The sequence below is a fragment of the Echiichthys vipera genome, assembly GCF_963691815.1.
Source record: "Echiichthys vipera genome assembly, chromosome: 5".
Taxonomy (NCBI): Eukaryota; Metazoa; Chordata; class Actinopteri; order Perciformes; family Trachinidae; genus Echiichthys; species Echiichthys vipera.
Window position 1 is genome coordinate 29,366,695 of NC_139830.1, and position 26,178 is coordinate 29,392,872.

Genomic DNA, 26,178 nt, shown 5'->3' on the forward strand with positions numbered 1-26,178 from the left:
GTGAGCGGGGAGGGGCTTACCTGGTAAAGGCAGTGGCAGACACTGCGGAGCTGAGGGGGGAACTCGCTGGATGAACCGATGATGGCCTGGAAGAAGCGCTCAGTGATCTGCAGCAAGTTCCTCTGGTTCTCCTCCAGGTTCTCACTTTGTTCCAGCCTGATGAGACAAACAGGGAGTTCCCGTCAGAAAGACTTTAAATCCTTTCAAAGACATCCAGGGCAGCATGTATAAAACATACTGAGAAATTGTCTTAAACTAAAACAGTCACTTTAGAGTCAATCAACTCTCATTCTCATTTTGCAGCTAAATAGAAATATATTTCTGAAGACATTTTATACAAGAAATAGGGTATACCGAACTGCTCATCCAATCCACTTTCCTGCATGCTGAGGGCCCCATGGGAGCACAGTGTTGAGTGTGAAGTGGAGTGTATGAGCGGTCCTTGAGAACACCGCAGGCAGCGCTTTCGGGAGCTGGGCAATCCGTCCACTCTGAACGGGCGTGCATAGTCACATGCTCAGAACAGGCATGCTCCCGAATAACACTGCAAGCAGCAACACCAGGAGCCACGCAATCGACCTGGTCCATGCAGGCACTGCACCAGTACCCGCAATGTATGAAAGATGTGGATTATTTGAATGTGTTTTGAAAAACTGGCGCTAAATTGCGTTGGTGGCTTTACACTTTTTGTAATACTCTTAATGTTTGAGAGATGTGAAATATTTGCTTATAAAAAATATGAATATTGTGAAAAAATTCCATATTTTTTGTCAGTCGTTTCAAAAAAATGTAATTATATAGAATCTAGACTTACATGCAAACTAAAATGTTTCAAGCCTATTCTTTAATTTCATTTTGATCATTAGGGCCTACAACTCAAAAAATAGAATAAACATATCTCAATGGAATATTTCATTTAGAATAAATCACTATTAATGCAGAATAAAGAACCATGAATCTGTCAGTCTGGTTCAGTACACAATCATGGGGAAGAATGCTGACTTCATAGTTGTTCAGAAGACACTCGACAGCCTCTACAAGGAGGGGAATCTGCAGAACATCCTTGCTGAAAGGGCCGGCTGTTTACAGAGTGCCGTATCAAAGCATATCCATGGAAAGTTGACTGGAAGGGAAAAGTGTAGTAGGACAAGGTGCACAGGCAACAGGACGACTGCAGCCTTGAGAAGATTACTAAGCAAAGACGATTCAAGAGCTTGGAGGTACTTCACAAGTACTGAGGCTGGAGTCAGTGCATCAAGAGCCACCGCGACACATGTCCAGGAAATGAGCTACAGGTGTGGAGAGAAGAGTCTTACCTCAGCTGCCACTCCTCAACCAGAGACAACAGAAGAGTCTGACCTGGGCTAAGGAGAAACCGAACTGGACCGATGCTCAGTGGTCCAAAGACGATGGAATAGAAGTACATTTTGTATTTCATTTGTAAATCAAGGTCCCAGAGTCTGGAGGAAGAGTGAAGAGGACCGAATCCCAGTTTCTTGAAGTCCTGTGTGAAGTTTCAATGGTCAGTGATGATTTGTGGTCCATGTCATCTGCTGCTGTTGGTCCACTGTGTTTGATAGTCCAAAGTCAACGCAGCCGTCTACCAGGAGATTTAAAGCACTTCAAGCTTCCGTCTGCTGACAAGCTTTACAGAGATGCTGATTTCCTTTTCCAGCAGGACTTGGCACCTGCCCACAGTGACAAAAACTACTAGTACCTGGTTGGCTGACCATAATATTTGAACCGTTTCATCATTTTGTACTTTTTCCCCTTGTATATATTAGTATCAGTGTTTCTCCTATATTCATTCCAGAGAGGCGTTGTTAAATCTCACAAGATCAGTCATATCCTCTGCTCTCTCATTTTACCGGGTGCTGAGACACACAGGCAGCCGAGCGCGCCCATTCTAATCAACAGCTGCTATACTGACCACGAAGCCGCCGTGCTTCCTGTGGTCATCGCGCTGCACAAATGAAGTGAACATAACTTTGTTGGTACTGGTTAACAGACTCTGTCATGGAACACACAAGAGCTGATGTTTTTTTAGAAGACGTTAATAACAGGAGTCACAGGAATCAGTTTTAAAAGTGACATCTTTTCTTTCTAAATGTGCGCATGTGGATTTGAAAAGTAGCTTTAAGTTGTTACATTTGAGAAAAGAGTTCGGTGTGGCGGTAGAATGGGTTTTATCATGTTGCTGTTGCCAGTTTGAAACTACATTTTAGTCTCAAAACATTTGCTTACATTTCTTTGTGCTGTATGATGACACGTTTTTAGGAAAATTAATCGTTTACTTTAATCGACTAACAGATAAAATAATGAATCCATATAAAAGTGGTTGTTACTGGCAGCCTCACCTTTAACGTTTATATTTTGGTTTGATATTGGATATATTTTACATTTGTGCTCTACTCTTATTTCATATTTGCACTCTATACTAATCTGTACTGCAGTGAGACTGATGTGCAGTATGCCCTTCACCTCTCTGCTGCCATCTGCTGGTCACTCATCACTGAGTCACAAACCTGTGCCCTAATTTGGGTGTGGAGACCAAGCTTAAACCCTTAGGAACATTTATGTATGCCACTTCATTCGATTTCGAAGATTCAAAGCAAATTGACCTCATTCCTTGAATATTCGACAATTTCTTACTATAGTTTTTAGATTTTATTTACTCTCTTTAAGTTTCTCTTTAAAGTTTTGGCTCAATGGTATTTGTCAAGATATTCATTTTAATAGGACTAATTGTTCAGCCCTCAGTGAGCTGTGTAGGCTCAGTCGACAGATCCAAAAATCATTCTCTGGAACAATGACAAATGGTACACTACAATATGTTACTGAAAACACTTCATGCAAGACATTAGTAATACTGTAACATATTCTTGATTCATATTTAATCAGCTGCCTAGTTTCACAGTTTAATCAAGAGCTCAGAGCAGTCATTGACTCCTTGGCTCTGTGTGGTCGTAGGTCTGGCCCTGTGAAATCCAGCAGATGGCATTAGGTGATACACAGGTAATAAAGATACATGACCTTTTCTCAGATTGTCTTATTGTGCTGTCAAACTGTCACTATATCCTGACAGTTTCAGCAAATATGAGAAAAAAATCCCTTATTTTTCATTGAAAATTACTCAGTTCAGCTTTAGAGGAGACCTATTAACATTATTGTCATTATTATGCATTGTTACTTCATTATCTGTCTTGAAAATTACACTTAACGCCAGATATTCCTGTAATTTCATTGTAACATCAGCCGTTGGTGGACCCTTATGCCTTCCACTTCTGGACAATACTCTGAACGTGTAATCTGGAAGGTGATTGGTTAAACCTGAGAATGTTTAACCTTTCCAACACTGCTTTTCTAGTTTTTCAATTTTTGTTAATTTTCAGAAATTTAGAGAAAAACAAATTACTTGACTGTTGACAGGCAACATGTGTAAATCACGCTGTAAAAATCTATTTAATTATTAAAAGGTGAATAATAATCATTTCTGTGGCATGACCATTGTGTTATTGTATAAACTGAAAGCCATGGGTTTTAGTGCCTAGAATTGCATTGAAATGAAATCGGCGGGCTCCTATCTGGAGAATAGAATGCAAGTGGTGGACATTGGGGGTACAATGTCTCAACCACAAGGCATAGACTGTGGGGTTCCTCAAGGGAGGGGTTTCTTTCTTTAATATATAAATGATCTAAAGTCAGTTCATGTCATCTTTTTTTACATGCAGATGATTGGTAGTTTATAAGGATAAAGACATTTTGGAAAGAACTTTTACATGTTAGCAGGTGGATGTCTGACAACAGGTTATCACTTCATTTAGAGAAACAAAATCCATATTATTTGGATCAAAGATCAGGTTGAAAGAAGCTCCAGATTTAAAGGTCTTGGCTGGAGATTCTGAAAATGCAGTCATGGAATTCTAGATGAATCTGATACTAGGACAAGGTCAATCGCGGTTTGGGTGGTGGAATACACACATGTACGTTCATTAATCAGCTGATGTAAATTGACAGAACGACAAAAGATTTATTTTAATGTTAATGTTGTTATTTCATACTGTGATATAGAGTGACTTAAACCAGTGCTACTAGTATTATTAATGAATATTTCCGCTGTAGTGCACAGGTTGGTGTTTGTTGAGAGTCTGGAAATGTTATATTTGTTGTTTGTATATCTGGAGTTTTGTAACAAAAATAATTTCCCCCCTGGGGATTATTGAAGTATTTCTGATTATGATTATGATTATTGATTCCTTTGAGTGAATACGGCGAGACAAACTCATTTGCTCCTCATGACAACTGGGAATCTGCATGGCAGATTATCTATTGATATTAATCGTATTGAATTGTCATTTTAATTTACTGTTCATTTTGTAAAGAATATGTTCTACTTTTTACATTTTATTGAAAGTGGCATAAAACAGGTCTTAAAAATGTTTTTACCTGTAGACACCCTAAAGTAACTTCTTTGAAAGTTCTTAAAAATGACCCATATAATTTAATGCCTGCAAAAAATAGGCAGACAATACTTGGAAGTATAAAGTTTCATTAACTCAATTCATTTTAGTGCTCCTAGCTACGTAGGTTAGGCAGAAACTTGTTGAAAGCTTAAACAACTCACTTCAATAAAGTGGCCTGATCTGGAGGAATTAGGCAGAATTCTTGTAACTTAACTTGAAAGTTACATGCGTGAAGAAGTTACACATAAGGGCTTACAATCATCCTGATGTGAATAAATAAATAAATTACCAGCTAACTATCAGCTGCTTATGGGGCAAGAATATACAGTATTATGATTCTAGGATTATTTGGTCCGTATTTCCTGTTGAGAAATGAGCCGAAGTATAAATCGGGAATGAGCCAGTCAGTCAGCTCTGTGCATGATGGCAAGGCTGTAGACAGTGTTTATCATCATTAAATGGCCAGTACAGCACACAGACTTCTACACACACCAGACAGCTCGGTTATCCAGGGACTCCGACACACTTGTCTCAGACATGTACAACCTGCAGTGATTCACCGGAATTTATAAAGTAGCGGCTAATTACTGGTAATTGCTCTGAACAGCGGGGTGAATTTCAGCCTGCGTGTATTATTGAAACAGAGCACCTGAAGTTGGTAGCAGAACAACAAGTTTGTGGATATCCTGCAGCTGCTCTGTTGTGCGCACCGAATGTGAGGAGAGGTAAAGAGAGAAGAGCAAAAAACTACTGTGTGAAATACTGTGGGTAAAACTATGGATAAATTGTCCAAATTGTCAACCAAATACCTACCCAACGAACGGATACCCGAATAGCCGAATATCCGAATATTCAAGTCCAGCCCTAGTAGTTTCAAAGAAATTTCAAATATGTTACTTGCCAATTCTCAGCTAATTACTTAGAAATTTGCAGACCTGTAAAATAAAGTGTTACCAAACTGTCTTTACATGAGTAACAATAGTTATTCTGGATAATTTATTGGCGAAATAACTGCCTAAAAATATCAATACTGAAATGTATAAGAGCAGAGATGTAGGTACTTGCCTAGTGGGGTCCACCTCAAAGCTGATGTGTTCAGGTGTGGTGATGACCCCTCTCAATAAAGGCTCCAGTAGCTTCTGCAGGTATGCAGCCCCATATACCTGACACAAGACATCATAAAATACAGTCAATAATATACATACACATATGAAGCTTAATGAACCATTTTCATATTTTTCTGAGTCCCCTAGATGGAGCTCTCGATTCAGTGTTTTCAACCCTTTGTTGAACAACCATTCATTCAGCCCTTTTCTTTAAACCAAGAGCTCCATAAAGTGTGCTCAACAAATACAGCTTATAGGCGTGTTTCCATTAGCCCTGTAGAGTGGCCTCCAGGAGAGTTTCAGGGCACGCCCTCTCAAACGGCTGTTCACTCGCCGTGTTTCCATTATAAAAAAAAGAGGGATTTAGGAGACTCTGGAGGTGACGTTTCACTCTGTATGAGTTTAGATCCCCAGGGTTCAGCTGATCAGCGTTACAGCGGCGTTCTACCTCCAGAGAAATACAGAATAGTTGTGTACGACCACACGTCACATCCCGCTGAGAGCTACATCCAATCAGCAACCGGGTATATTTCAGGGGACAAAAGAGGCCCTGCTCTCCAACAGGGTCTCTTTCTACCTGGTCAAACACCTCCTGAGTGACTCACATGCAAATTAGGGGCGTTTTTGAGAGATAGACCCGCCTCATTCAGGGTAGTCGACCATAGTGGAAACGCACCTAATGCTTCATGAATCTTCATTTGGACATCACTACATACATGTCCTACTAGGCAAATGTTTTAGGTCTGACACAGGAATTTGTAATAATTTCATGGCTGTGGTTGTGCTGTGTACCTTGAAACAGAAGGTCATTATTTTGCTGGCCAGGCTGTTTCCTCTGAAGAGAGTCTGCATAGAGTCAGCCAGCTCCACCTCTTTTGAGAACATATTCCACAGCAGTTGGTAGAGGAGGTGGCGGGAGTCAAACAGTGTCACCAAGACTCGGGCTAGCTCATCCTGGAAATACAATAAACACAAACATCACTGCGAGAAATCTGGATATATGTTTATACTACATTTTAGATGCGTTTATTCCACAAGCATGCACTGCATGTTATAACATACCTGGGCTGAGTGTCAACAATGGTTCAGGACTAAAATACAAGTCTGAGCACATACTATATGTTAAGTGGAGGTATAAGTTTTATGCTCCACTGTCAACATAATGTTTGAAACCAATCCAAAATCAAGTAGAAGTACACACCCACTGGGACCCAGGAACTACATTAGCCAGTGCCATGGCGATGGGCAGCTCTCCCTGGTCTCCCATCATGGTTACCAGCTCCACTAGCCTCTCAAAGCGGTCAGCCAGAACCGTCTCCGCCAGTGTGTCGAACTCTGTACCCTGCTGCAGGATCTTGGTCAGCACTTCCATGAAAGTGGCTCGAGTCTGCAGGTCCTTGTGGTAGCCCAGACCTGCAGAGGAAGAATGTGAAAACTAAAAAAAAAGAAAATCAAATGCATTTAAATGGTACAACTGGTGATATTTTGGTTGGCTTACCAATAGAGTGCATGAGGCCACTGTCTACGTTAGCGTTGAGCAGGTTGGACATGGCCAGGACGGTGCAGTGGCGGAGAGAGGCCAAGCGCCGGGACATTCCTCTCTTCCGTCCCCCTACTGCCTGACCCTCATCCTCCACCTCACTGCAGTCATTCAGCAGGTTCATAAACAGGGTGAAGTACCTGCACACCACCAGAAACAACAGCAGTTAAATCATTAGCAAAAGCTTGTCCATGCAGGTACATTTTTTTTTCTTTTTATCAATATATTAAAAAGATTTGATTTATACACTTTCATGATCTCTGCTCGCTCGCTGAAGGATTTTGTTGCACTGGAAATCCCTCAAACCACCCAGCACCTCCTTATGGATGAGTACCTTATGCTCCATTCAGGTCTTGAAAAGATCAAATACACACTAAGAGGGTCAAAAAACCTCTTCTTTTCTACCTGGAACCCAGTAATGTCTTTCATAAACAAACTTAAAACCCTCCCACATATTCATGTGCTAGATCCTGTAGGGGGACGCATGATGTTGCACAGTAAGCACGGACTCCTCAGTTATTTTTAAGCTTTATTCAACACAATTAATCGCAATTTATTTCCTAGGAGGGACTGTCATTAGCTGGTGGATCATTGTTTTCTTGTTTTTGAAAACATGGGAGAAAAAGCAGTCTATGTTTAACTGTTTATTTTATGCCAAAGATATTATTCTAATTATTTTAGCAATGTTAGGTTTCCACTTTTCTTGAAAAAAACGTAAAAAGCACTGTATTATTTTTTATAAACAAAAACAAATGTGTTTAAGACGAATGTTTAAAAGTTTACAAAAAGTTAGTGCCCACTGATAAAAATAAACAAGTTTTGTTGTTTGAACTCCTTGTTGTGTCTATTCATTGATTAAGTCATATACCAAAATCCATTTTAAATTGAAAAATGTTGCTTGAGTCAAATGTTGATATGCGATTAATCGCGATTAATTCATTTCAAAGCCTCTAATTAATTAGATTCATTTTTTTAATTGTGTCCCACCCCTAGATTTTAGAACTGTCTTGCTCTACCTTGTTCTCAATAAAAAAAAAAAAGAGTTCACTTTCATGATGCAGCATGTAATTACATCCCTAGTTTATTTGCAGTGAATAAAGGCTCCTCAAGCCAAGTTACCCTACATCCTGATTCCCTTTACTTTATAGAGTAAAGGAAGTTAGACCCACAGCTAGCAACAACTCTGTGGCTGTATCCTCCCCCAGCTTGTATTTGTTTTATACACCAAAGGATGTCGAAGCCAACATGACAGGCGCCTCATTTTAAAATTTGCGGATGAACTGCTGTGAGTCCTCCTGTGGCTAAAACTAAGGATGTGTGTATTGATTTTAGAAAACCCCCACCTGTCATCTTCCCTGTTTTAATGAACCATCAGCCTGTTGAAGTGGTGCCGCAGTATTGGTCCTGCGATCGACAGCAGATCATGCTTTGAGCCCCATGTGGATGCGGTGTACAAAAAAGCTCACCAGCGTATGTCCTTTTATCGGAAGCGCCGCAGTTTTAATGTCGACACCACTTTTGTGAAAATGCTTTACTCTTGTTTTATTGAATCTGTCCTCACCTTTGGTTTTATATAATAATTATAATAATCTTCATGACCTGTATAAAGTCAGGGTACTGAAAAAAGCACATGTGGTCATCGCCGACTCATCACACCCATTGCACTGTGTATTCATGTTGCTGCCATCAGGGCGCAGATACAAGCTCTGCCTCGCTGTAAAACTAACAGACTAAAAAAAATCCTTCATGCCCTCTGCAATCAGTCTGCTCAACGGCCACAATAAATTGTGATTTGCTTTTATCTTTTAGTTGTTTTGTGTTGTTTTTATCCTGTTTTATTTCTGATATTTGTTGTTTGCTGTGCCTCTTTTACTATTGGCTGTACACCAAATTGCCCCTTGGGGAAAATAAAGAGATACCTTGAACAACATCAGGCTCACTGGACCCATTTTTAAGGTGGAACAGCTATTCTCATTTTAGTGGGAAGCCACTCCTTCGACTTTTCTCAGCACCACCTTAGTTCACCTTAAGGCTCAGTTAATTTAATCTTTATTTATATATTGAAATCATTGTGAACATTGATTTATGACCAGATGTTACAATGTCACAGAGGAGGATCAGTGCAAGTTTGTTCTTACTTAAGAAAGAGCTGAGATTTGGCCTCCATCAGTTCAACTCCGTCTCCCTCCTCTGGCTGAAGAGGAAGGCCAGCTAACAGAGACACTACTGCCTCCATACTGGCCTGGTCCAGGTCCCTGCACATAACACACGCACGCACACACACAGCAACAGTGAGGAGGGAACTCTCTCAGAACCTTACAATGCCTTAGTTGACTTGAACACATGTAAGAGAGCTGCACCTTGTCAGACACTTGATGTCATCATCAGCAGCTTGGTTAGAGGTTCCCATCACCCAGTCAGTCAGGTACTCGACCATCTTGTTCCTACAAACAACGTACAAAGAAGACAACGTTCCAAACTGAACAAGAGGGGATCGAAGACTGTACATAACGATGGGCAGCTTGATGAAGTGAAAGTGAAACCAAAACATCAACCCCACCCTCTCTATGTTAGCGGATGGGACAAGGTGGAAACAAAGTGTTGGCAGGCTTGGTTGTCTGAGCCTGTTTAATTTATCCACAACACTACCTGCACCTCCAATGCAACAAATACCCTACATTTATTGCATGTAAGGTTATGGTTTGAGTATTTGGTGCCTGTCTGTCTGTGGCCAGATTTTGTTGCTTTGATAGCGTCACAATCGTGCAAGATACAGTCACAAAACATTACAGATGTTTATTTTGGATCCACATAAAGGACTAGTTCAAAGATGGGTGCGGCCTAAGCAAGAGCACCTGAAATAGGGGGGTAGGAAGTAAAGAGGAGGAGTCATGAAGGTGACTTTGTCATTGACCTGTAAACATCCAGAGTGTACATAACCAAATATCGGCTGTTGTCACTCACCTGAACTTCATCTCCTGGCAGAAGGACAGGTCATCTCGTCTCTCCATCATCACCTCCACCAGCTGGCAAAGCTTGGTTTTGATCTGGATGGCATGGACCACGTTTCCCAGGATACGCACATACCTAAGGGATGGAGCACAAGTCAAAAAAAACCTCAGCGCCAGCGTTGTGCAAGTTCACACTTCATAAGAGCTAGCTTAAAGTTCAGTTTACATAAATTAAAATCTGTGGCAAAAATTAGAATATGGGTGTTGGGATCAGGCCTCTGTGAGAGGAGAGGCCTGTATAAAACACAGCCACCTAACATTGGGTCCTAAGCTTAGGCCATGATGTCATGTATGGCATTATATTTGTGCCACATTTGTGATGAGCAATGTGAGATTTTGAGCACAGAAAAATATATTATGCAAGCAAATAAATTTTATTTTGAAGAGAAATTATACACAAAATTTGACACAATTTCAAACACATTTTTATTTGAACAAAAATAAATATATTCTGTGCTCAATAAATGTATTTGCATGTTTGCTCTTATTCATTTAACGTGCAATAATAAGCCCTCTCACATATATATATATACTGTATATATATATATATATATATATACGTATATGTTTTACTCATATACCGTCACACAAACTCCTGCTCGCTGCGCTGCTGCAGACCGCTGCACAGGCGCTCTCAATCTCTCCCTTCTGTGCGCGCTCAATTTTGCACAGCGTTTCAAATGTGCTACAATATCAACCAAACGGAAACTTGGAGAAGCTCAATTCAGATTGGCTGTTTCGTCTCCAATCAGATCGCTAGTAGAATTATTACAGCGTACATCCCGGAAGCATTTAGAAACATCAACTATTGTGACTGAGGGTTCGAGGTGATTCAAGTAAGAGGCTTTAGCTTAGGTCTGGGCAGACATAGCTGAAAGTTACTATAGTGTGCAGGGATAAATCACCAATGCCCTGTTTAATTACATTGTAGCTCGGTTCACACTCAATACTGGACCAATTGTTTTTTTTAAATCTAGTATATGGCTGAACCACGTATGGTCAATGTGCTAAATTGTGGCCAAATTGTAAAAGGGATAGTCAGGGCTGTCTATAATGTTAATTTATGAATATTAAATGTTCAACTGCAATTGTTAATTTTGAGACAAATAATTCAGAGCTGCTTTAAATAAGCATTCATACAATCAATCATGCTACTTTCAACGTCTTGTTTCGTACAAATAATCTGTAGTTCAAGTGTTGCTGTGTAATTAATGTTAGTTTGTTATACAGACCAGGATTTAGGTTATATCCCATGGCAATTATGAACATGCCCACAGCTTCAAATGTTGGTCGTCCAGAAAACAGAGAGAGGGCTTTCGCCCATATCTACACTGTGCATGATTTGCCACTTGACAACTATACTGCTCATTTTTATATGCATCAAATGGTGTCAAAGAACTGAAACACCACATTTTCCGAGCACATATACAGGCAAATAAAAATGTAAACAGAAAAAACACAGTGGCACCAAATATTGCAACATTTAAGAGCTCCCACTAAATTTCTTAAATGAGGCTTCCTGGGTCGCGCTTTGCAGATGCACTAACAAACGCTGCACAGCAACAACAACCACTAAGTATTGAGAAAGTGGATCAGCCGATTGACTGTGGAGACAAAAAACGTTAGCAGCAGAAACACTATCATGCCATTTTGAAAGAGCAACATTGAATGGGGAAACTACAACTCAACTGACCGATACACTCATTCCTTCCCAAACAAAGGAGCAGGAAGTACTGACCTGACCAGGTTGAGCATCATGGTCTCGATGCTTGCCTGTCCCAGGTGTTCAGAGCTTCCCTCTGTGTGGTTATCCAACAGGTTCTTCATGATGGCTATGGTCTGCTCCACAAACTGGGTGTTAGTGTCATTGATAGGAACCTGGAAACAGGAGAGCCGCTCAGTACATTTCAAATAGAGACATAACAGGGGTTTTAAAATGAATCAAACTAATACAGAGAACTGACAAATTCTGCATGTTTTGGAAAGCTGAATATGTACGCCATAAAATGATGATACGAAGGTGCAAGTACTGATGCTAGTCAAGCTGTGAAGTTGAAGCATTGTTACAATATGACAAGCACTGCCATAGCTCTACTCACCGGTCCCTGTGTGTCAAAGAACTTGCCGATGCTGTTCCTCAGTTTGTTGAAGAGCATGGGGTAGAGGGCGGGGCTGAGCTCCAGCCCCAGCAGGTCTTTTACATTTGTGCGGACATGAAGGCCGACCCTGTCATGGCCACACACAAGCAGGGCCAGCAGCCGGTCGAGGTAGCGGCTGACGGGTGTTTCGCTAGAGGCTGATGAGGAGCAGGATGAGGCAGAGGCTATGGGGTTGGACAAGTCGCAGGGACCAATGGAGATCATGGAGTGTTTGCGCTCGCTCATGGGGCCCATAGGTGGGCTGTAGGTGGCTGGACCAGGAGTGCTGCGCTGCTGGAGACACACACCACCCAGAGCACACAGGAAGCCGGTCATGTTGATCCACTCCTGCTGTGGGGGGGACACAAACACTGAACTGCAGGAGCACAACACCACAGAGGCTACACGTATCATGTATCATTCTACAGTTTCTCCACAATGCACAGGTTTACACTATAATCCTAATGGAAGACCATTAATAAAAAGTAAAATAAAAACAAGAATAATAAGGAATCCAAATGGAACTTTTTTTTTTTTTAAAGTGCCTAGCGAAACTCATAAGCAAATCTCCGTTGAAGAAAGTCAACAATATTCCTGTATGAATGTCACAAAATTAGATTTTGGTATCACTAAAATTTTCAAAGGAAATATCATGCTACTAGGTTTTCACAATAATTAATCAGGGAATGTGTATAAAGCATGTCGGAGGAAAATAAATTAAGATAGATCCACATAGATAGAACACTCCCAGGTAACTACTACATATCCCCACCATATTGATAAAGCAAACAGGAACGTTGAGAGCAAGAACAATAACTACAAATTTGCAGTAATACAAACAGTAAACTCATCATAGCTTATAGTGAAAAATAAAATTCAGTGATGTTGGAAATCTTCCCACATTCCATTGGGAAGATAAGACATATGTGTTAGCTGATTAGTTGAATTTTAATTTCAGTCATTTTCAACTTATCTAACTTCAATAAGCTAGTTAAATATACTATTACCACAGTTACTAGTAGCGACTGTTACCTGTACTAGTTATAGTTTACAATTGTTTATCCTTTTACATTAAAATATTTTCCCAGTCTATTTGGTCCATTGGTCATCTGATAGGCCTTTTTTTCGACTGAGAGGGAACAGGTTCTTGAACGGGTTCCAATCAGAATTATTTGAACCTCGGTGCTACCTAATAGTGATGTCCTAATGAAGCATCAGTTGTATTTGTTGAGGCCACTAGATGAAGCTCTTGTTCTAAACAAAAAGGCTCAATGAATGGTGATTCAATGTGTTTTTAACCCTTTGTTGAACTGAGAGCTCCATCTAGTGGACTCAGAAAATAATGAAACTGTTCATGAAGCTTCATTTGGACATCATCAAAAATTTAAAAAGATATTCAGACCCTGCTCCTGTCAGATTTTGAAATTTGTAGACGGCTGGCTACATTAGTTAGTTAGCTAGCTTGCTAACTCTATCCTCAGGTAATAGCATGGCTGTGACCAGAGTGTTGATGGATTAAGTTGTTACATTCTAACATGACTTGTTTATCAGACCCAGGGCACTTGGGTTTGCACTGGCTGAATCAGAGCTGCCCAAGCGGCTGTGTAGTCAACAGAGTTAACTAAAATAACTAAAGAACTACAAACAGATTATTTAAAAATTTAGAGAATTGGGGCGGCCGGTGGAACAGTGGTTAAAGCAGTCACTCCATGTAAAGAGGATTAAGGTCCTCGAGGCAGCGGCCGTGGGTTCGACTCCAACCTTTGGCCCTGCTGCATTTCACCCCCTCTCTCTCTCTCATCCCATTTCCTGTCTTTCCTATCCAATAAAAGGCTTTAAAAAAAGAATTGGAGAATAATCTTTGAACTGTACTCAGCCAGATGGCTTTGAGACATGGCTTATGCTTTGATAAACTTGAATTTTAACTTGCCAGATATGTTATGATTGATGCATATTTTACATTTCTTCGATGTGTCTTATGCTCAAACTCCTTTTCATTTCACATGACTTAAATACCATGAACAATATGTGCGTGCGTGCGTGCGTGCGTGCTTGCGTGCGTGCGTGCGTGCGTGCGTGTGATGCCTCTCTCCCTCCCCTCTGGTTTTCCATGTGCTCTCATTGCTAACTGTCTCTGCACTCATTAGACACTGCTCTTTTATCACTTTTTAGTTGAAATTGAATCTTATTATTTTATTTTAATCAAGGAGCCCTACCTCTAAGTTTTGCCATTTTTCACATTTGATCATAATCACTCAAAAGTAAACAAAGAGGAGACTTCTGAAACATGCTTACCTGCCCATCATCTGCCTTGTTTTTAGGGAAGTTAAGAATATGTTTGGTGACTTGGTCCCATTTAGCACATGTGTCCTCCCAGGCCTTAAGGTGGAACCAACAGACAATAAACTCCACATTAAAAATAGTGCATTAACAGAGGTGAGAGAAAACTGAGCGATGAAAAATGCTGACCCAGAATCTCCATACGTATGGAAGTATATGGGTTTGAATTTGAACTGAATGTTACCTCAATATTTCCTGGTGTGGGATGCTCTATTCTTCTTAACAAGGCCATCACCCTCTTCTGCAAGGTGGATCGGCCTATTGAATCAATCAATCAATCAATCAATCAATCAATCAATCACATGAACCTGTGCATGGTACAAATCAAGTCAAATTCAAGACCAAAGATATTATTGGACTGTACCTTCATCCCTAATGACCTTGATGTGTTGAAGTTCCAGAGGGATGAATTACATTAGGCTTAGTAGTACAAAAGGGAACTGGGAGACATTTACACCCTCTTAATTCCCATAATATCCATTATATCAGCTAATATCCATGGAGCCAGAATTTAGTAGATGAGGATATCGGCCTATTTAATTTAGAACGGTATTAATAGATGTGTGTCCTTCAGGGTAAAATGTGGCCTGAACGTTTCAGGGCTCGCCCTCTCAAATGGCCGCTCACTCGCCGTGTTTCCATTACAAAAAAAGGGGATTTAGGAGACTCTGGAGGTGACGCATCACTCTGAATGGGTTTAGATCATCTGTGATCAGCTGATCAGTGTTACTGCGGCGCTCTTTCTCAAAGTGAGAAATGCAGAATAGTTAGTTTTCTGTTTTCTGCGCTGCGTTCTACTACAGCACTGTATAAAAGTGTCTACTCTACTCCGCGATGTTGTGGCGACTGTTACGACCACACGTCACATACCGCTGAGAGCTACATCCAATCAGCAACCAGGCTTCTCTCAGGGGGAGAGAGCATGAGAAATAGCCCTGCTCTCCCACAGGGTAAAAAAAAAACCTCGAGACTCACATGCAAATTAGGGGTGTTTCGGCGAGATAGACCCGCTTCATTCAGCTATGTGCAACGGCACTCAGGGACAATGATCTCTCCGATTTGTGCTTCCCTACCACTGAGAAGGCATTTTTGACCGACACAGAATTGACTGTGGGGCCCTCAAGACATGGGAGCAGTTCATGGCTGACTGTGACTGCAGTCATTCCCTTCTCAGGGATTCTACTTTAGTTTTGGTTGCCTGCATCTGACAACAGAAAAGGTGTGACCTTTACGGAATAATAGCTGCTTCCCTGAAGTCACTGGGGGGGTAAATCTTGATAATTATGACAAAATATGCTTGTCAATGACCTTTTTTCCATTACTAAGACGGGACATTAATGAGAAAGCACCAGCGTTATTACGCACTAACTGTGAGCATATGAACATACAATATCTGGGAAAAAAATGACTAAAATGTGGTTCAAACTGGAGACTTAGATAACAAATGTCAGACTGAACAGCCGGATTGCCTTGGGAGGGTTCATGTGTAAAACCTTCAAAACCACATTAAAAAATGTTTAACAATGTAACTGATGAAGAGGTTGATGTATGGGAAGCTTTTTAAAAGAGTTGTAATACAACAAACAGAAACTAATAATAAATATAAATATGTCCCTGTATGAAGAAAATCTTAAGAGGCTGGAAAATGAATATTGGGAGTATCCTAAGTTGCATGCCTAGCCAATCTAGTTAAGACTAAATATGAACTAAATATAGTAAATTGCTAGCCAGACAATTGAAAGCTAGAGAAAGTGCCCATCAAATTGGGGGATAAGAGACAAAAATGGAATTCTGACTAGAAATGAACAATGTGTTCAGGGAGTTTATAAGGGACTTAAAGAACTACAGATCAGTGGGTCAGATGGACGTAAACAATGCAGAAGCACCAAATAACTCTTGAGGAGCTGAATAAGACAATCTGACTGCTGCCTAGTGGGAAGACTCCAGGTGAAGATAGATGCAGTGAAGAAGTTTGCGGAGGAGCTTAGTCCTGAGATCTTGAAAACCTTTAATGCTGCTACTAACATGGCGGAATTAAGACCCCCTTGTGTGGATGTTATCAGCCTATTAGCTTAGGATAAAGCTAAAAAGACAGCAAGCTTAAGTAGAATGTGGGTAGCTGAGTCTTTCTTATATGACACTTTTATCAAGAGACATTTTGGGGGTTTCAGATAGTCTTTTTTCAAGATTTAATGTTAATTCTGTGGTGTCTGTGCATCTCTGAGTCTTTCTTCCTTAAATAAAATGGTCAATTGGAATTTTTTTGGGGAGGAAAATGAATCATTTAGATCAATCGCGTTATCAATAAAATAGTCGATAGATTAAGAATTATAAACATAGTTGTTAGTGGCAGCCTAAATGACTAGAGAAGATAATGGCAAATCTCAAACTCCCACCAATCAATCAAAGCTCAACAAGGACGTCTGAAAGATCTGGGGATACATTTTCAAAACTGGACAAATCTCCATTGACACAAGCTTATTCTCCCCTCTATTATTGCACTGTTCTTTCTTCTCTTCCATACCTTTTGATATTTCATAATGACAGTGAACATAAGCATTTGTTAATGTTTATACATGTGACGAAATAATCTGATGATGGTTTAATGCAATAAAATCATGTAATAATAAAAAGGTATCACGTCAGAAGCTGAGGGACAGTGCTGAGCATTGAGCTCAATTGTACTATAAAAGGTGGCAGACTTGGGTGTGTGGGATTAGCAATTCTGACCTGTTCCCATCATGTTGCTGACAGAGGCCAGTTCACTGAAGGTGGCGTAGTTGGGCAGGATGGTCTGGACGGGTACCTCGTCAGCAGCACTGCGGATGTCAGCCTCCTCACAGAGGTGGCGGAAACATGACATGGCCACCAGCACCGCCTCGGTGTCTGGACTCCATAGGAACATGTAGAGACAAACCTCCAGCTTTGTCTGCGCCTGCCGGCAGATGGGGATGCCACCGCCCATGGTGGCACACTCCTGGAACGATCGAGGAGCAAACATACATTTTACACACTGGTGGTCTCTCAGACAGGGTGCCACATCAAATCTGAATCCTTTCTGAGCATCCACACCACTAAAAATCTGCTTTTCTGTCAGTGAAACATACTCCAAAAGGACTACACTGCGTTGCCCAGTGGCCTCTTCCAGTGTCATTTTCACAGATTTTCACTGACTGGGCCATACAAAGACTCGTCTGCCATGACAGCAAATGATGCAGACATCATCTTTATAAACTACACTCACCGGCCACTTTATTAGGTGCACCTGTCCAACTGCTCGTTAACGCAAATTTCTAATCAGCCAATCACATGGCAGCAAGTCAATGCATTTAGGCATGTAGACATGGTAAAGAAAGAGGATGTGCTGCAGTTCAAAGCAGCATCAGAACGGGGAAGAAAGGGGACTTAAGTGACTTTGAACGTGGCATGGTTGTTGGTGCCAGACGGGCTGCTCTGAGTGTTTCACAAACTGCTGATCTACTGGGATTTTCACACACAACCATCTCTAGGGTTTACAGAGAATGGTCCCAAAAAGAGAAAAGATTCAGTGAGCGGCAGTTCTGTGGGTGCAAATGCCTTGTAACTCAAATAACCACTGGTTCCAACAGAGGAATGCAGGAGAGCATCTGTGAACACACAACACCACCTTCTTGCTACAGAGAGGGAACAGCAGCAGAAGACCACACTGACACTTTATTAAGCACCAGGTGCGCCTAATAGAGTGGTCGCTGAGTGTATTTGTGCTTTCTAACCTCCACCTCACCCTCATTACGTCTGTCTTTTGATTGACTTTTTGCAACTAACTAAGCAGCGTTTTGCTCCAGTTAAGGGACGGACCTTTACCTTGTTCTTGAGCAGAAACTTGTTCCTGCAGATGAGAATCTCCCTCAGCCATTTGAGAACTTCTGTCCCATTAACCACTTGCTGGCCAATCAGTTTGCGGCAGATAAGGAAGAGCACCTGTGAACTGAAGAAAGAAGCGAAAAAAAGAAAAGTTAAGTTTAGAACATCAAGGATCAAAAAAAGATTCTGTTTTTTCACACAGTCGGGACAGTTATTGTGAGAAACAGATCTTATTATTGCAATGCTTACTAAAAGGTTTCAGAAACTGATTATAGTTCTTTTTTATGTTACTATTTAAGCTTCCCAATGCTCATAAAGACCAATGCAAAATATACTCATGACAAATAAATCATGAAAATGTCCATCCTTAGGGTGGTGATGTATACTAATAAACACAAACCAGCACATGAATAATGTTTGTCTGTACTCGACTTCTGACAAATGTTTATCAGTCATTTGAATCAAACCTTCCCTGGTTCAAAATACTTGTGCAGCCTGGCCAACACAGTTAGAAATAGTGCACTTTTCATGTTTTTCTATTTACTGTACTTTTTTCAATTGTGTATTTAAAGGTTGAATACGTAGAATCTTCATTAAAAGCTATATTAAAAAAAAAAAAAAAAATACACCCACGGGACGTTTGAGGGCTACAGAATGAAAGTATGGCTTTTCTATAAAAAAATATATATAGTCTGAATTAATATTTTAAATTTTTTTTGAAGGGTTTGACAATGACTTTCTGTCACGTTCTGTTTCCATTGTAGCAGCCAATAGCGTTGGACGTTGCTGGTTGCCAGGGTTGTCTGTTGTTGAGTGCAGCTACTGTAGGTAAAAACCAGAGTCAATACAGGCTAAGCATTCACTCCATGGACTGAGATAAAGGAGTTCAACAGCATTGAAACGCATGCCCAAATGGCTACGTTTCTCCTTGATCGGTAAGCGAACTTTCATGTTTACTTAGCTGTAACGGCTAATGCTAACAGCTAGTGGTAACTGTCAGTCAAACTCCTCTTCAACACTTGTTTTTATAGTGTGATTAGCCAGGGGGGATGGGTTCAAACAGGCTCAAACAGACTCAGGTCTCCTGTAGCTACTGGGTCGGATCTGACCAACCTGGCAACCCGAGTGCTGGAATTATTTTCTGTTTTTGCGACTACGATCCTGAGACACTAGATAGGGTTCTGCTCATTCTCCATATTCAACCCTTAAGTACTCTTTCTTCTTAAATTTACTTATATTATGTCATCATAATGTAAGATTGTAATGTTCAGTGAAAGGAAAAATAACTGCCTTAAATATAGCTGGAAAGACGCCTCATTCATGTGCTGCTTCGGGCTGTTCACATTATATATTATACCAAATATTTTTTATTTTTTGATTGCAAGAAGCTGCCCACATAAGGATGACATTTAGGCCACTTTGTGTAAATAACAGGACAGACCAGAAAAGAAACTCTCTCTGATGATGTTGCTTTGACTTTGTCCACTGATAATGTGTTACTCACTCCCAGATTCCTAATTGTGAATTTTGAATCAGTCTGATGTGTTTATTCTTGCTTATACTGGCACTTCTCATCCAATATTTTTAAAAGAAAACAGAAATCCCTTCACTTGTTTAACCGGTCAAAATGTCTCAAGCACTTAGTCCTCATATGATATTGATCAAACAAAATATGGACACCTGACTTGGATATCAGCATATTTATAATTGTAGATTACTGCAAGTTTATTTTTTTACCATGATTTACAGCATACGGTCATACATGCACACAAAAAAATATAAGGCTGATAAGTCTAATAGGTTGTGAGATTATCTGCACACAGAGAAACACATGAATGCATTCACATGTGACCGAGCACATGGTTGATAAAAATTCAAAGGGCCCACCACGTCCCCCGAACGAGCATCATCATGGTTGAGTCACAGCACACCACTGATGCTCCAAGGGTACCAGTTTGGAACTTGACCAGGCGTTTAGTTAGTTTATTGTCCACAATGTGGAAATATGTCTTTGGTCTCATAAAAACAACAAGCAGGAAGGAAACAACATCTTCAGGGCAAAAAGCAGGACAGCAGGGGCAGTTACATTAAGAACGCATCAACAGGACGTGGTGTTCAGTGCTCCAATAGCATTAGGGATGAAGGAACTGTTTTAAATGATTACGATTTGCCCGTGGTACTTTGTATCATCTACCAGAGGGAAGAAGTTCAAACTCTTTGTTGAGTGGATGAGAGGGATCGTTTGCTATTTTCCCCTTTCTTTGTAGAAAGATCAGATGAGAAAGACTGTCGAGTACCTGATGTCCCAAAACGTCTCTGTGGGTGCATCAGGGTTCCACAACTCTATGGTCTCTGGTTGGTGCAGAACTAACAGAGCCTGGAAACAGACAGGGCAGAAGAAGGGCAAGGTAGAGAAAGAACCAGGAGGAGGACAAAGAAAAAATGGTTTGTGGTTAGTAGACGTTTAACAGTAAAAAAAAAACATATATATATATATACACACACAGACTGTTTTTTGGTTCACTTGATAATTTTGGTCCCATTTGCTTTCACGCCTCAGATGAAACACACCAGGGTTCACGTGCAAATACGGACTTTAACGATACTACTACTTTTTCAGATAACATTACTGCTTATCGATCCGGCACTTAAAAGCTCTAGTTATCGCTTCTTTTTTAGAGAAATTCAACAAATTGAGAATTGACTGAATAGCTGCTATATTTTCTTGTACCTATTATGTATTGAACAAATTGTGCTGTGATAAAACATTTTGAAAGCCAAATCAGCAGCACAGTTTTGAAGAAATAACAGTATAATGTCATGAGTCAAAGAGATTTTTTTGAAACGTTTACAAGTGCCTTGACAATTTTATTTTGGAAACTGCCAGGATTCTGAGAAATAAGGCCGCTACAAGCCTACATGTACAATGTTATCTATTTTAATATCACTTTTAGTTTTGAAATCACTGAGAATTGAGATGTATACAAATTGTGGAAGTTAAGCATGACTAATTACATTTGGTCAAAGATTTACCTTTGTGTGTTCACATTATAGTAATCAGTTGATACATTTTTCCAAAAATAAAGTATAATCTAATGTTTTAATGCCATAATTAGGTCTGGAGTAGATTCTGAAGAATGTACTCCTTCAAAAATTGATTTTCCAGAATCGATTCTGAAATTAACAGTGACACCAAGAATCGGAATGGTGACACACCCAAAGATTCCCACCCTTAGCTTTCACATCCCCCAAAATCAACCGGACGCTGCGCGGAAACGAACCAGGGTTCACTTAAAGCAGAGCAAACGGCTCAGGTGTGAAAGTGACCTTGGATTTAAATGTAGTTATCATTGCCTGAGCTATTGCAATAAGAATAAGTTTAGAGTTTGGGAATATTGGATTTTATGTGTTTGTGTTGTGTGAGAGCATATAGATGAATATGTGTGTATAACTATGTGTTGGTTAGTTTATGAAATTTTGTACGAGATTATGTTTTTAATGTGGATTCTTTGAAGATTGGAGCTAAAAGAGATGCAAAAAATATAATCTAAAAACTGATTCTCAACATCAGTACGACAACTTCATTTTATATTAGCCACTGGGCTGACAACACTTTACATTTTTATCACAAATACTGTTTTTATCCTTTTTCCCCCAACACTGCTAAGCTCAGTGAAAAAGTGAATGCAACTAAAAAATGAAAGCGTTCCAGCTATTTCAAAGGCACAATTAAATAAGTTGGGGGAAGAGTTGATCATAAGAAAAAAAAAGGCTCCCGTCAGAATTCTACAAATTGTACCCTTGACATCTGTCATAAAAATGGGTTTGGTCTCTGACCTCCATGGCTTCTTGTGAGAGCTGGGTTGTGTTCGTTAGAGGCACTAGCTGCACCAGGCCGGTGATGAGCTCTGCTGTGCTGCTTTGCATCTCTGGAGCTTGCTTCACTGGGTTCTAACACACAAAACAAGGTCAAAAAATTGTTCATAACAGTTGAGATTAATTGACACAAAATAACAACAACACAAAATATCTGAACTATGGGAGCGTCAAAACCTGCCTGCAGGAGAAGTGGTCAATGTAGAAGCTTCTCATAATCTAACTGGGGCCGTATTCATAAAACATCTTAAGGCTAAGAGTAGGTCCTAACTTGTTGATTTAAGAGTAACTCTTAAAAATAAGGGGCCTTACACTCCTAATTTAAAGACTCCTAACTTTTTAAGATAAGTGTAATTCACAGAGCATTTTAGTTCTTAAAGTAGCCGCTAAATCTATGAAAACGTAGGAGTCCCCTCGAGGACTAGGACTACGTTACGAAGAGTAAATCAGGAATGCCCTAAAACGGCTGCTGCAGTCAACATTTTGGAGAGATTAAATGATAATGAGCTTTTAAAAAAGTATCACCTTAATTGAGACGGCATTATGAATATGGTAGAGTTGGTCAGGGATGACATCACATCACCAACAAACAGAAACCACCCAATATCACTTATATGTGATAAATATCATTAAAGTTGGTACAACTCTCCGCTGTTTGGCCACAGGGAAAAATGCAGCTGTAGGAGAAGGAGGGCAGCAGTGACATGCATGCACATAGTTTGCCATGCTTCTTTTTTTGTTTTTGTAAAGATCCCAACTCCAAACTTTACTTTGATAACATCTTTCCATTCATCCACAAGTTTAGTGAGGAATAGGAGTTGGTCATTGGTCCAGTTTGGTTTTCTCTTGTGTTTTGGCAGACTGGATGTGTCCGTATCAGCCATGGTTATTCTAGCCCTATTACTAAAATGCTTCTACGTAGGCATGCAGATCCACTTATTGTCTAATGAGCTGCCAGACTTGTCAGTAGGCCTACCTGGAGGACAATTAGCTGAACTATACTGACAAATTATATTGAAAAAATAAGTATATACTTGGTTTCATATTAAATCAGCGACACCGCGTAATACATTCTAATTTATAAATCTTTATTTGCACATAACAGGCTATTTCCCCAAAGTGTTTCTATCATAAATTCACTCTTAGGGACTCATTCCCTCTCAGTCAATCACTGCATAGAAGGGATGAACATGATGTCATCCCTAGCAACGAGTTTAGCCCCGCCCTCTAGTCTTATCTTTGAGATAGATTTGAAGAAACTACTCTGAGCTAAGAACTTTTAGTACTCCTTAGGAGAACTGTTAGCGCTAAGATTAAATGTTTTGTGAATACGTCCCCTGATAGATAAAAGTTGTTTCTAAACTTCGTAGTCATTCTGATGTGAATATTGCGGCAGACTCACATGCAACATGAGTTTGGGGTCAGCGTGGATGAGTTTGACCAGGGCGAGAAGCAGGCACTTGTAACTTCGAGTGTCCAGTTCTGTGGCTTTCTCTTTGAACTTAAGGCTGGTGGTCATCTTCCCTTTGAATGTCAGACTCTGTAGGAAGGCAGAGACAACAGGGAGGACTCTCGTCAGGTTCAGGTACAGTGCTTTCAAACGGCATTAGAACATCCCAGGCTTACGTTGACCAGGAGTGAACGTTGGAGAAAATTCAAGGTGTCGATTATACACTCTGACTGTAGCCAGATGAACTTCGGAGCAGATTCCAATCATGCTGAAATCTGTTCCCTGTCTCAGGTCCGTCTGATTAATGTTTATGATGGTAACATTCTGCTGCAGCAGCTCACTACAGTAACAAATGTTACCCGGAAAAAGAAAAAAAAAAAACCTGTGGATGGAGGAAGATAGACCAGTAACCTGCCTACTTATTGATGCCATCAGGTGTTTCAGTCTGCCTTTGTCAGAGATCAGGGTTTCTGGTTAAAAGTGGGACACTTACAGTTGTGTCTTGCTTCAGACAGTATCCAGGCTGCTAGCAGTAGCCATGTTGCTAATAATATGAAGTAACTGATGGATCCAGTGACTGGAGAGCCACCCTCTAGTTCAATCTACATGCTCATATGAAAATCCACGGGCAGAAAATATGTCATCCGCGTCTCTTTTGCGCAGTTTGTTTGTAAACAAACACAGTGTGTCCTGTGTTGCTGGTAATGTTAGCTCTCAAGGTAAACAGAAAGGGAAAATGATCTGGCTGTTTTTGCCACAGACGCACCAACAATACCACCTTATTGTCTTAAAAATTGTCTGTTAACACTTTAATGCCAGCAACTTAAAGTTTGCGGATCCAGCGGGGAGTCTGGGCAGTTCTGGATCAGCAAACAGCAAAAATCCTTTAGGAAACACTGGTCTGTCACCGTGTTGCTTAATAAACATAATGTTATTATAACTGATAGAAATTATGGACAAAACTACAAAAATGAGATCAAAGTTGTATTAAACTGGAATAATATTTTGATGTGGAATAACATCATAAAGAAAAAAACTTAAAGTTAATTCTAAGAGTTTTTTATTGTTAATACACAGTCTCATATTTAGGAATTCAGCTGGTTCATTAGTTTATTAGCTATCAGTCACAAACTTTACAAACTATGATTTGGCATGTCTACAGTAAAGTAATGTTACTGTCCTCTCACCGGTGTCATGCGAAGTGGAGCATGGGTGCCGACGCCTTGGATCACCCGGTTGAGGGTGTCCGAGAACATAAAGCGGAGCTCTCCAGAGTAGCAGTACACTGCATCAATCTTAGGCCACCAGTCCAAATGAGACTGAAAGGAGACAACACAGAGCGAGACAAGTGAAGTAACACATCAAACTATTTCATCACCAATATTGTGGGAAGAAGTTCTGCAGACTTACATTGGTGATAATTCTGTGCAAAGAGTTGACCAGGACGAAGTGAAAGGTGGAGGGGGAGGAGGCGGCCAAACAGACCTTCAGTGCAGAAAGGAAACACTTATGAGCATTAGTTAGAGCAACTGATATTACAGTTTGTTCTGGGTCATGTTGTTAAAGCTGAGGTACGCTTAAGTAAAAAAAATAACTTAAAGTAGAGTAAGTCCTTCTCCTGCAGCTCTCCCTCTCCCCTCTCTGTCCAGCCCCTCCTATCATACAAGCACGGCCTGCATACAGTAACCTGTAAGAGTACTACTTCATTTATATTATCTTACTGCTGATATATAGTGGCATTTCAATGATGATTACCGTCCTGTTTTCTTTGCATCCTGTGGGCCTTAAAGCTCCTGAAGATGACATACTATGTTTTGTGGCTCTGGCTTCAGCTTGTTTTATTGCATTTGTCAGACTCCCTTTTAGATAAATGGTTCAATATCGGCAAAGCATTTCAGAGATGGAGAGAAAATGTTGCTAATCGTTAGCCTCTTAACAGGGCAGCGAGCATGGTTGCAGTAGCCACACCAGTCCAGTAAACATATAGCTAAATCTTGATTTTAATGTTGAAATTCTATGGCCATCACACATTGCTGGAACTTAGGAACCGGCTTCAACACAATCTTGAAGCCTCTCTCACAGAGAAGCTGACCAGCCTTTGTTGGTCAGCTGTGTTTCCATTTCCCCTCACACCCTCTCTGTCGTCTCCTCATCCTGACGGCAGCAGTAGGCGGTGCCACACCTTCAGCCTCTGGTCCTCGTAGAAGGGTAACTCTGCCATCCAAACAACCACCGGTGGCAAAGCAGGTGGTGTGAGGGGAAACGTTTCAAACCAGATTGTCCACTGCCTGGACGATTAACTGGGCTACATATTTACACAATTTTGTCCCTCTGTGTACTGTGCTGCACTTTGTGTCTCAATGACAAAGTATCTTATCTGATAGTTTAGCCTTGAATTAGCTGCAGCCATG

General features: G+C 40.5%; 1 protein-coding gene across 3 annotated transcripts in view; it reads right to left on the reverse strand.

The window, feature by feature from the left end:
* The window catches only part of nf1a (neurofibromin 1a), a 117,228-nt gene that overhangs the window by 58,474 nt on the left and 32,576 nt on the right, over positions 1–26,178 (reverse strand). The window contains exons 11-29 of one of the 3 annotated variants that reach the window (XM_083914444.1): positions 25,178–25,252; positions 24,955–25,086; positions 23,720–23,857; positions 22,279–22,392; positions 20,739–20,818; positions 18,442–18,565; positions 17,329–17,575; positions 14,783–14,856; positions 14,554–14,637; positions 12,220–12,552; positions 11,859–11,998; positions 10,074–10,196; positions 9,470–9,553; positions 9,248–9,364; positions 7,068–7,249; positions 6,771–6,982; positions 6,362–6,523; positions 5,529–5,626; positions 21–156 (exon numbers count right to left, since the gene is read on the reverse strand). In XM_083914444.1, the coding sequence (XP_083770570.1) occupies positions 21–156; positions 5,529–5,626; positions 6,362–6,523; positions 6,771–6,982; positions 7,068–7,249; positions 9,248–9,364; positions 9,470–9,553; positions 10,074–10,196; positions 11,859–11,998; positions 12,220–12,552; positions 14,554–14,637; positions 14,783–14,856; positions 17,329–17,575; positions 18,442–18,565; positions 20,739–20,818; positions 22,279–22,392; positions 23,720–23,857; positions 24,955–25,086; positions 25,178–25,252 (2,655 nt within the window). Of the gene's footprint in view, positions 1–20; positions 157–5,528; positions 5,627–6,361; positions 6,524–6,770; positions 6,983–7,067; positions 7,250–9,247; positions 9,365–9,469; positions 9,554–10,073; positions 10,197–11,858; positions 11,999–12,219; positions 12,610–14,553; positions 14,638–14,782; positions 14,857–17,328; positions 17,576–18,441; positions 18,566–20,738; positions 20,819–22,278; positions 22,393–23,719; positions 23,858–24,954; positions 25,087–25,177; positions 25,253–26,178 lie in introns of all 3 variants that reach the window. The other 2 variants (XM_083914443.1, XM_083914442.1) reach the window with 2 other exon arrangements.